The 12,706-nt window shown below is 39.7% G+C and overlaps 1 protein-coding gene across 1 annotated transcript in view; it reads left to right on the top strand.

The window, feature by feature from the left end:
- PPP2R2C (protein phosphatase 2 regulatory subunit Bgamma) overlaps positions 1-12,706 on the top strand; it is a gene marked incomplete at both ends in the record, with an annotated part of 118,704 nt that overhangs the window by 64,102 nt on the left and 41,896 nt on the right. The window contains 3 exon segments of the mRNA XM_079534795.1: positions 6,833-6,930; positions 7,489-7,654; positions 11,963-12,075. Coding sequence (XP_079390921.1) covers positions 6,833-6,930; positions 7,489-7,654; positions 11,963-12,075 — 377 coding nt within the window.

The raw sequence follows: 12,706 nt of genomic DNA, 5'->3' as shown, positions 1-12,706 counted from the left end.
ATGGGGAGCCCCATTAGTGTCTGGCTGGCAGCCTGATGTAACCCCATTTGCTGTGACTCTTTGACCTCCCATCACGTTCTATATTTGTCTAGCAGTATGCTGGACATTTTGTCCAAAAGGATACTCTTAGAAATAGTACCAAAAGCTGTACTGAAATCAAAGTAGATCACATCAACTGACTTCCCTTGTTCAACTTGGTGGGTAACCTTGTCATAAAAGAAAACTTAAATAGGACTTGCTGCTTACGAACTCATGATGTCTATGACCAAGACTGTGTTGTCTTTCAAGTGTTTTTCAGTAACTCACACAATAATCTTGATTAATAGTTATTATTTAATTAATAATTAATTAATCCATAATTTTACCAGGCACTGAAGTGAGACTGACAGGCCTATAATCATGAAGGTATTCTTTCTTATTGGAAAATTGATTCCATGTTTACCAGATTACAGTTGGCTGAGACCTCTCTGGACTCCCAAGATTGTTGAAAAATAATTGAGAGAGTTCTCGCAATGGCTTCAGCCAGCTCTTTGGGTAACCTTCAAATGCAAATTTTGGATTTGGGTTCTGGAATTTCTCAAATAAATTTGTTCATTGAGTGAGCACTGCACTGAAATATTCTGAATGGAAAAGTACTTTTTGTGGTTCCTGAGTATTTAGAGATGCATAGACCTGTGAAACTTAGTGAAACTTGGCTGCATCCTGGTGGTAACATGGCCAGCCAAAGCAGGTGAGCACACTAAGGCGTCTATTTGTAGCATTTCTAAAATTCAGAAGGTAGAAAAAAAGGGAAAGATCTACCCGGTGCTGCTGAGGATTTGAAGTTAGGTGATTTTTTACTCATTATTTTTTACCACTCACCCAGAGTGAAAGACTTGTTTTTAAAGCTGCCTTTCAGGGAGTAGTCAGCATTCAACCCTGTAGTTTTGGGTTTCACATCAGGAGGATATTGCTATACTCAGGAAGAAAGGTGATACTTGGCTCAATAAACTTCCTTGATCTTACTTGACAGGATTAAATGGGGCTGATGGATACTGCCCTCAGTATGTTTGTTCTTGCTGACAGTGAAGCCAAGAAAGGCATCAGTTAGGAAAGCAATGACACAAAGTGCAGGGACATACACACTTCTCTGGACTTTGTTCTGCTATTGATTGATCACCTTGTTTCGCTGATCCCTGAGGCACTTACGCTATTAGCGCTTACGTTCTGAGTTTGCCTTGGCCAAAATGCCTGTTGTGTTTTGCATAGCATGGAACAAACACCATTTTGTAGCATAATCATTATCTGGGTTTAAAACCAAAGTGAACAAGAGAAGCTACAGAGTGTGATTTAGCAGGGTGACAATGTCAGGGGCAAAGCGGCAGATAAATCCTTTGTTTCAAACTGCTTTCTTGCCTTCTGTTGTGGCATTTCAGTCCACACAAACTTTCTGTTTTGTGCATGCTCATGCTCTCTTTTTCTCTCACCCATCCTTCCCAAGTGGCCACTCAGCTGAATACTGCTTGTCTTACACTGCTTTGATAGCATAGAAAGGTGGTAAGATTGTGAACAAAATGTCTTCTAGTAGAGTGGAGTTGGTTTTCTGGTGTATCAGCTTTTAGTTAGTTATGGTGTGGGCAGTGCGATATGTGAGATTTTTCTTTTTGCTTCCTTGCATTTTGAGGGGTGGTTTCTGATGCTGTGTAATTGCACAGCACTGCTGTGAACGAGAGTGAATGCATGCTACAGAGCCTGCTGAGTCACGTATGCAACTTCTGCTGTCAGAGATATTTCTGCCAGCTGCTTCGGAAAAGAAGGATTCATCAGATCCTCATACCTTTGGGATTTGCATACGTTGTTTTCTAGCTGCTGGAGGAAACCTGTGAAAGTTCAGCTTGATAAAAGGGGAATGGGCTCTTTCACTCAATTTTTTATTCACCTTTTTTCTTTTCTTTTCTTTTTTTTTTTTTTTTTTTACTAAGTCTAAATTAAATTCCAACAACATAGCTCAATCTAATGGCCTCCCTTCACATGAGTTACTGTAATATTGCTCATTCTTTTATCTACCATTTATCCTCTTGTTTTATATCTCTTTGTTGCAAGCTTCTTTGTTGTTTCTTCCAGATTACATTCCTCGGGGACTTTAGTATCAGTATGACCGAACATTGCTTGCAGCCATGCCAGATTGTGCTGTGATCTTATTGGATTTCACAAGCCAAGGTTAGGCCAGGTCAGAACTTGGTTGAAACAATGTAGACTATAAGATTGCCTTCTAGCCACCGGGAAAACACAAAAAAACTCTAGATGCTGCTAGTCAGCTCGGACCAGTGTTGTGATGCTGGTGGTGGATGAAGTATTAAGGAAACGTTCTGACCTGTTCTCATCAGTGGGATTTCACAACCTTTTATGAGAAAAATACTGACGTTAATTACAGCATTCTGGCTCATTGCAAATCCTTTAAGTCTCTATCAGGATTATAATGCTGTTCAGCTGTATATTATATTCTCTGATCATCTTTTCCCTGTACAGCTGCATCATGATGTTTTCCCTCAAAAATTGCTCCAAAAATATGCATTTCTCTGTAGGATGAAATACTTCTGAAAATGTCATTGCTTGCCTGATCTTCTGAAGCCAAGGTGATGTTTATAAAATATACCAGTGCCTTCAAATGAAGGGCCTTAGGAAAGTAGAAATTATTAGTAAAAGTAACATACAGAAAAGTGTAATTGAACTTTTCTTAGAGTTGCTTGAGGTTTCTGACCGAAAGACTGTATAAAGATGAGTAAAGCATGTCAGGGTCTCTCTTGCTTTGCATAGTGAACAATTTTGGTAGAGTCCCCCAAGTGATAGAAAAATTTATTACACAGATATGAGTTTTTAATTACTGTAAAGGTATTTTACATGGTCTGTGTTACCTTTTACTTAAATCCAAGGAAGAAACTATTAAAAACCTGTAAAATAAACCTGAGAGAGTCCAGGAGCTGAACACAGAAAAGTATGAGATGGTGTGAAGCACAGAGCAAAGTAACTGGGGCTGCATGTGCCTGCCTTTGTTTCATCCCACCCCACGCTGAGTCTGAGTGGGCACTGCTGAGAGTTCATTTGCCTGCATCTGTGTGGGAACTGTGCTAATGAAACTGAGGGAAGAGAAGTACAAACAGCTAGAGATGTCTTGATGTGCATAGTTGTACACTGCTATACTTAGATCTATTAGAAACGATGAATATAGATAACTAAGCAGCAGCTGCTCAGTATGACATCATAATTAAACGCCTTTGAAGAGGGTAAACTGAAGCTGCAGAGGAAATAGGTAATGGGGTATCATGAGAGATGACTAGGAGTCAGGGAATGAAATGTTTCAGATTGGATCGGGAAAAACTTCCTGTTGGTTTAGGGTCTAGGTTTGTGTTTCTGTCAATCTGTAAAACCGGCCTGAGGAGTGAGGTCTGTAATATGTAGTGTCTTCTGGAACAATTTGCTGTGGCAGGATATAGAAGAGAAGCAGGTGTGTACCTCTCTGGAGTGTTCTCTTATCCTTTGGAAGTTTTCTGTGTGTTTTTCTCAGCCAGCATCTGTATATTGAATACTAAACTTGTGTTTTTTAGTTGTGTGAAAATGTTGTGCATCATGTCTTTTAAATACAAATTTATATTAATATCTGTGTAGACAAAGTGGGGAATTTACACACAGATCAGGAAGATTAATATTGCATTAAAGTTGAAATTTGCAATTTAATTGTCAACATTGGCTATTGAGGTTACCTGTAATTAATAGCTAAATTATCTGTTTTTCATATAATCAAAGTTAGTGCCAAGTTTGATAATGCTAGGACATGGAAGGTGTAGAGCAGGATGGAGCCTTTCATCTCAATCATCCCTTACCAAGGACTCACTGTACGTGCAAATTCACCATCTCTTGCATTGTGGAGCATTTATATATCCCAGAGAGGGTAGTTCGCCGGGACTTTGCTTCTCTGCATGCTCAGGGAGTCATTCTCCAATGTAAGAGTCTGCAGGGAGACCATAGTGGCTGATGTTGCTATAGCACTAAGAAAGCTGTAGGGGAATGTCCTGCAGAGGGATATGAAAAGCTTTGTGGATTGATTCTGTTCCTGCCTCATCTGTCTTAGAAAGAGCCATCTCGGCTAATCTTTATGAAAGCAGCATGACTAATGCTTGCCTGCTGAACTGGCATGTTGGATAAGATATTTTGGCTGTTGTTTTCAGCTGTTATTTACAGGATCAATAAAAGTGATTTTTCAATTCAAGGCTAATTTTTTACCAACAAGCTGCATACCATGTAAGGTCAGAATATTGGTTCTGATCTTCTTTTAAGGACAAGTTAATTTAAAAACGATGGGCGATTTCCAGTTCAGAATTCACTTCTCTTGTTGAAAGGAGAGATGCCTCTGGGAGAAACAGCTTATGAGGGAGGGAATTATGCACTGAACTATATCACATCGACTGCTCAGAGATACTTATGTGTTAGCTGCTTTTATTTAAGCGATAATCACTTAACAGCACACTATTTTAATAAATACAGAGGTTTTATTATTACCCTGCTTTGGTTGCTTTGATGACTATGCAATTCCTGTTGACTTCACTGGGCATTGGCTGAAGTGTCTGTGGTGCTTTGTGACCATTTGTGACCATTTTGTGCCTTCTGTAGTATCTTGTGATCATTTACAGACAATTTCATGCCACTGTGGAAGTATTTCAAGCCAACGGAAAGTGTATTCACATATGCTAATGTGAAACCATTCATTACTTTTGCATCTGATTTTTTTGTGACCTGTTGGGAAAATCAGTTATGTGCTACATATGCCTGAGTTTATACACCAATACACACATTTTCTTAATACACTTCTCCCCTCTTCTTTTGCCTTCTTGCCAATACGCTCTAGAGATAGGTCTAAAAGCACTGTCAGTATGAGTTGTCTGCAGTTCTGCCTGTTTGGCTGGGGTCAGATACAACTTTAAATGACTAAAACCATGCAGATATTGTTTTATGAGCCTGAGCTCACACCTACCATTGGTATGAGTTTTGCAGGATAAGAACAAAGTAACGAAGATGTCTTCGTAGTAAGAACTACGGATGAACTTTACATGCCAAGAAAGTTGATCTGATTTTTTTATGTTAAATATTTCTTAGATCCAGCCCAGCCCCTCCTGAGCCCCATAGCATCACCAGCCGTAGCCTCTCTATTCTTTCCATACTCTAGTAAGGTGAGAGCAGCTGGGATAATCACCTGTGAAATACAGTCTGCAGAGATCTGCATAAAGAATCAAAGACCATCAAATATGAGAAGCTTAGGATTCATGACCAAAATGTTGCAAGTTGTTGTATGCCATTTCTTTCAAAGGCTATGTATCTATACATTTTATTCAGAGAAAAGAAATAATTGCCTGCATACTTTACGATCCTCCCTTCCTTCTTTACATGTCAATGTGTAGTGAAAAAAAAAAAAAAGATGAACGTTTTTTAGAGAGACAAACGGAATTGAATGACGGAGATTTCTTAAAAAGATCAAGAGATGCTTTATTATTATTAGAGTATGGTTTTCCTTCTTCAGGTGGTGCTTATGATCTTCCAGTAAGAATCTGGGTTTTTGGAAACTGTGTTCTGATGAGAGCTACTGGCAATAGGAGCTTTTTAACACTCAACTGCTGGTGTATTAGAGGAATAATAGGAGCAGATGTTTTCAGTTCACGAAATGTATCCAATAAATGGAGCATCCACTTGTTATTTTAATTCCTTTAAATTTTAGTGAACTCATTTGGGGCTAGGCTTTCAAAAGAGCTTAACCCCCTGTAGCCCCATTGTTCTCGATATAAACTGATGGATGATGAACACATTTAAAAACCACAGCTTTTAATGCCTGAAGAGGAGCTGCTGACTATGGATGCTTCAAAAAATGCGGCCCGTGTTTCTGCTGAGTGCATACTGATCATTATAGAGAATTCATACGTGTAGTCTCTGAGTAATACCCTGCGTTTGTCTGTGGTTGTATATGTGATGGCTTCTTAATTTACTATTGCACTAGGCATTTTAATTTAAATTATGCTAATAGTGTAGGATTAACTGTGGATGATGATTCTCGCATTTGCTGTCGTACAAGCAGAAGTGCCAGCTCTTTTGCTCCTATCAATTTCTCCCTTCTCATTCTGATGTTCAGTATTTTGTGCTCAAGATTGGCCTCAGGTTTTGATGAGGTTTCTTGTATAAGCTGATGCAATTGCTTAGGGAAAGAGAATTGTTGAAAATTAGAAAAAGACTGCAATCTTTTTATCTTCTGATGACACGTTTTTATGGTGCTGAAATGATTTACTGAAAACTCTGATTTGAATGGGCTCTTGCCAGCATGGCACGGTGAGCAGTTCTCTGTGGCACATGTACTTTGCCTTTTTACTGTTGGCTCAAACACTAGTAAACTAGTGCTTAGGGTTTTATTGGAACCCTAATAAAGAATGAAGAATAAATAATACATGCAGCAGGAATAAGCTTTCACATTGGTCCCTGCCGAGGAAATAGCAGGGGGCCAACACTGTCTGCTATCTCCAGTAGCAAAAAAGCTTTATAGAGCTGGGTTTGCTCTTCCTGAATCTTAACCCCTCTAGAGATCTCCAGGCTGCAGACGTGCTGGAAACAAGTTTGCCTCCTTACGTTTGCACTTGTTTCTTTGTGTAGCAATCTTGGATTCTAATGGCATGCAGCCTGTTTGCATTAGTGCCTTGCTGTTGAATTCATTTCCCTTAAAATCCCTCATTTTTTGTGGAGTGCTTGATAATCCTAATGGCTTTGTGTTGTAGCAGCAAACTAAAATTTTCCTTTTTCTCTCTCTTTTCCACTTTAGCTGATATTATTTCTACAGTTGAGTTCAACCACACTGGAGAACTGCTGGCTACTGGTGACAAGGGGGGTCGGGTTGTTATATTCCAAAGGGAACCTGAGGTATGTGAGTTAATAGCTTGCTAACAGCTGTTTTGATTGTTAGTACTTCAATTAGATCTAACAAAAAAACTTGCTTATAATCTCAAGATTGAGTAAAAAAGAATGGAAGGAGGGTAAATCTCTTTTCATCAGAAGTTTAGTCTTGTTCCTCTAAAGAATACGGCAGAGCTCCACAATTCCAAGCTAAGAAGAGAAGCGGTGGTCTTTGTTTTACTTTTTAATAGCTTTTGCCTCTTTGATGGAGTTATTCAATTTCAAACAATGTTTGTGCTGTGCTATCTTTTCTGCTCCAGTTTTAAATTTAGTCCATGCACAGCATCTTCTGTGCAATTGACATTTCTTTCAAAATTCTGTCCTTTATAAAATGCTACTTCGATATTTATGGGAAATTTCATTCCTGTAGAAACGGATCTATCAATATCATGTTTTAAATGAGAAATTTAATTATACATTCAACATTTTTATATTTATAAGACTGCTAGTACACCTTCCCCTAGAGCAGGAGAAAATATATTGCCATAATACAACATGCACTTTTGTTGTTCTTATTCTTCACAGAGTAAAAATGAGCCTTACAGTCAGGGGGAGTACAATGTTTACAGCACTTTCCAGAGCCATGAACCTGAATTTGATTATTTGAAGAGCTTGGAGATAGAAGAAAAAATAAACAAGATCAAGTGGTTACCACAGCAAAATGCAGCTCACTCACTTTTATCAACAAATGGTAAGATAGGAGAGAATATATTGGACATAACCACATTTTGCTCTTTCGCATTTTAGCACTGACTGTATATATTCAAGTTCTGCATTCATTTTGATTTACTGTTTTAGTGATTTCATGTGTCAGAGTTTACTCAGACTGCCATACTGATTCTGATAGCTGTTACTTTTGCATTTTATGCTCAGTCACAAGGTTTTCTCTTCTGATGTTTAGAGCACTATCTGTTTTTGTTCTTTGTGTGCCATGCGATCCTGAAATTAACTTTGCGATAAAGACATCACCTTATCCAGCAGCTGTGTTTCACTGGGAATTTAGAATTTTGTCTGCTGTATTTGTCATAACTTTTATTCTTTGCAGATGTGTAAATGAAAGTAGGTGAGATAAATGAATTTCTTTTTCTCTTCATTCATTATCATCAAAATGCTCTATTTAAGTCCTACAATAGGAGTAATAATAAGAAATGGGTACCGACTCATCTTTCCACATGCTTAAGGCCTATTGCTGAAGAAAATGCAGAATCATTGCTAAGAGGGGAGATGCAGGATAATATAGTTGGAAGAAACTGAATGGGTCCTAATTTGTACATCTATCATTTAGTAAATATTTGGTCACTGTTTGCCAGCTTAAGATCCAGCAAAATGTTTGGCCCTCTATTCTCCCTCCTTCCTAATTGTGGAGAATCCTGTGTGACCTCTTTATGTGAGGAGAGCAGAAGTGATGTCATGGGCATAGCCTTTGGATGTTGGCTTGGGATTGCAGAATGTTTTTCTGTGTTAAGGAGAATTCATAGTATCCTGGCACAGTAAGGCTGAAATCTGAAAATTCATCTTGTGGCATAGTCATAAAATAGTTACAGGTTTAGGATACAGAAGGCCCATGTTGAACTCCTTGCTGCCACACAGACTTCCTGTGAGAATACACAGTTTATATCAATTCCATACCTGTTAGAAGTGGAGAATACTATTTTCCCCAGCGTGTACAGTGTGAAGGCGTTGTCTGCTATCCATGCTTACATTGGTCCTGCTGTAAAAACACTTTGAGTACTGGCTTATATTTTTACCTGTTTGTGAGCCCTCTGCTAGTTTAGGATCTAAAGCACAGTTTTGGTCAAAACAAAGAAAACTATAAAAGATCCTATAAAACGTCTGCAGAGCATGTTCTTTGCCTAGTTACAGGTAGGCAGTGCCTATTGAATTTGCTGGAAGGAGCATCCCTGTGTTAGGGAAAGCATGAGGGGGAAGTCCATCTAATCTCACCTTCATTATCTGAGACCTGACAGGTCTGCACTTTCCCAAATCTGTTTCTGCCCTTCTAAGGACTCCTTCATGAGTCACCTTGCTATTAGAGAGTTCTTTTGCAGTTCACGCATTACCAGTAAGTTGTCAGCTAAGCTCTGCTTGCATTGTCTTAATTAATGGAGGCAGAAGAAAGTCACTAAGGCTTTCAAGTCCCACTGTGGATTTGCAGTGCTTGCAGTTAGCAAATTCCTGGTTTGCGTTGTAAACTGAACTAATTTTGTGGTATAGTATTACATTATTAAAATTCATTGGTATCTTTTGTACCAGAATATACTGGGACTTCCTATTTGATTTACATTGTGTAAATCAGAATTTGACCCATACACATCCTTTCATCTGAGAATTTGAGATTTCTTATCAGACGTTAATTAATTTAAACTTCACAACACTCTTGAGACTGAAGGAATACTGAACCTCACGAAGATATTTCAATATTTTGCGAAACATAAGCGTACTTGGAATTTCTATGGAGATTTTGAAGTCCGGAAGGCAGACGAGGGAGAAGAAAACCAACACACAACATCCTTAACCACTGAAAGTTTTCTCTCAGGGAAGTGGTAGATTTATCAATAGCAGTCAAGCTCAGCAGTGGAAAACACACTTTCTTCCTACGTATTTTATAATCACTGTGTTTAGTAATATTAGATGAGCAAAAAAGCACATTTACATGTAATAAAAGTCCCAAGTACATGATATACCCAGTATGTACTTTTAGTAATTAACATGACTGATAAAAATGAAATGTACTGAACTTCTTTTGCAACTGTTCAGCTGCAAATGGAAATAACCACTTATTCTGTAGATTGATCCATACCTGTAGGAAGTGTTGTGGTGGTTTCATCCTGCTGGGCAGCTGAACTCCACTACACCACTCTCTCACTCCCCTTCCTCAGAGGAAGAGAGGGAGGAAATGTGATGAAAAAAGGCTCAAGGGATGAAGCAGGGACAGCGAGATCACTCGCCAAGTACCAGCATGGACAAAACAGACTAAGCATAGGGAGCTTAGTGTAGTTTATTTCCTATTACTAACAGACTGGAGCAGTGAGAAACTAAAACCAATTTCCTCCCATCCACCTCCTCCTGCCATGCAGTACAGTGTAAGAAGGAATAGGGGCTGCCATAATGCTTCATCTCTGCTGCTCCTCCATGGTCACTCTCTCCCCCTGCTCCGCATGGAGTCCCTCACACGGGACGCCAGCCTTACTGAACTGACCCTGCGTGGGATTCCCACAGGCTGCAGCTGTTCAAGCACTGCTTCAATACAGCTCAGTACCACAGGGCCCATCTGTTAGTAACTGCTCCAGAATGGGTCCCCATGGGCAGCAGCTCTCCCAGAATTCCTGCCTCACTGCAGGCTCCTCTCCACGGGTCGCAGCTCTGTCGCAGGCCCTGCTCCTGGTGGGGCTCTCTGTGTGCTGCACCTCCTTCAGGGCTGCTCCATGGCTACACGTGGAGACCTCCACATGGTGCCTGCGGGCTGCAGGAGGGCAGCCTGCCTCTCTGTGGGCCTTTCCTGGGCTGCAGGAAACTTCTGCTCTGCACCTGGAGCAACTCCTGCCCTCCTGCACCTCGTTGCCCGCAGGGCTGTTTCTCTCATGTTCCTCACTCCTCTTCCAGCTGCTGTTGAACAGCGGTTGTTCCCTTTCTTAGATCTGCTCTCACAGAGGCACAGCCAGTGTCACTCGTGGCTCAGCTCTGCCCAGTGTCAGGTCCCTTTTGGAGCCATCTGGAGCTGGCTCTGATCCGACATGGGGCATCTGCTGTGCCCTGCTCATCCCTGCAGCCCTCCAGTACCAAAACCTTGCCACATAAACCCAACACAGATGCATAATAATAAAAGCTCTCTGAGTAGTGGAGCAACTGATTGATTTTTAAAATCAAAAGAGATCAAAGGTAAAATTGCTATAGAAATGAGGAGTGATTTCTGTATTGAGATATATAACTTTTAAAATAATATGTACTAGCATTTGAAAGAAGCGTTTGGAATTTTGGGAAGAGAAGGGTGAAGGAAGAAGAAAGGATTAAATGAGAAAAATTGCAGGAATGGAGGTTAGCATCTGACGTGCAGATGCTTTGGAAAATCTGGCTGCTCCGTGAAGGATGTGTAAAACAACTATTAGAAGGTCAGGACAATGTATGTGCATGTGTAGAAGGAGAAGAGCTGACATTTATTTTTCTGCCTAAATTTGCCAGGTTGGGTGCAAGGTTGGAGGGGAGTAGACAGTATCAGGGAAATCTGCAGCTTTAATGTGCAGCTACAAAAAGGAGAAATTCCATCTGAAATATTTAAAAAACTCTTCACTAAACAAGAGACATCCTAATTCTATTGTGATATTCTTGATGATCATCTTATCCATCATGAAAAGGGAGAGTTTAGGTTTAACTCAATTTCCTGTGATGCTAATATATTTTTCTCTCCGCTTCTCTCTCTCTTACCCTTACAGCATGTTTCTCTGTTTTTTAATGTGTTTTTGTTGATATCCCTTGTTAGGAGAGCAAAATGTTTCATACTTCACACTTTCATTTCTTTGCTAGAGCTCATGATGTTACACCAATACACCTTTGCCCATTTCCACAGCAACCTAAACAGGTATAACTGGTCTCTGTTCTTGTGTGGTTCAGAAGTAACCTAGCTAACACGCTTTAGTATCAAGGTTATTTCCTTGACGATTTGACTTTGCAAGTTTGACCTTCAGCAGGAAGCACTGTGTGGTTTTGGTATGTTCTGCCTGCAAACTGCTGAGTTGGATATGAGAGCAGTGTGTGTTTTGCAGGGTCTGTCAGCTGTCAGGGCCCTCTGACTCACTTCAGGGTATGGGTTGTGCTTTATGAGTATTTTTTCCAGTTGGCAGCATTGATTGAATGTGCCAGATTTAGAGACCTAGACTGTTTCAGCATGGAACATGGCTAAGCCAAGGTGCAGAAACTTCTTTAAAGAGTATTTTGTGAAAGGTGAGTAACCATGTTCAGAATTCCTATGCTGACAGAAAGCTGTTTGTCTCTTCTTTTAAAGATAAAACAATCAAGTTATGGAAAATTACTGAAAGAGATAAGAGACCAGAGGGGTACAACTTAAAGGATGAAGAAGGAAAGCTGAAAGATCTTTCTACAGTAACGTCACTACAGGTAAGATGCTGTCATTGTCCTGGTTGCTTCTGTGTGAAGAAGATAGTCCTGGGCACCAAGTCAGTGAAAGATTTAAATATACACCTAGTGTTAAGTATATATGCAATTATTCGTTAAGTTTTGGCTGACTTTACAGTTCTGAATCTATAATCTATTTTTAAGTCACAAATCCTTTACAACATAGTGACCATCACAGAAATGTTTGGAGTTTATCATCAATTCTGTTTTTCCTGATAAAATTCTCTCAGTGTGACTTCACTTTCTTTCACACAGGGTTATGGAACTTAGTGTGCCTGGAAGAAGCCTACTTATAATTAATATTAAACAGTACACTCACCTCATTCAGAGTAACGGAGTTAGACAGTATAGCAAATTTCAGTCTCATCATTATTACAGTAGTATAAAAGAATTGTCTTCTTTCTGGAGATATGCAGAAGTCCAGTGAATGTGAGGCTTTGCATTGCTGATGGGTTCAGTGGTCAATCTCATATTGCAATATATTTTTGCTCTCACACTGTAATGGCTGAATCACTTCAGGTGTTTTTCTAAAGATGACTAAAGGTTAGAGCTAGAAGTTCTATCCTAGGCTGTGTTGTACAAGTGCTATTATTTTCACTAATCTTAAAAAGAA

Source organism: Tetrao urogallus (genome assembly GCF_951394365.1).
Source record: "Tetrao urogallus genome assembly, chromosome: 4".
NCBI classification, from domain to species: domain Eukaryota; kingdom Metazoa; phylum Chordata; class Aves; order Galliformes; family Phasianidae; genus Tetrao; species Tetrao urogallus.
Note: the sequence above shows the minus strand (reverse complement) of the source record. Positions and strands in the feature narration are given on the sequence as shown.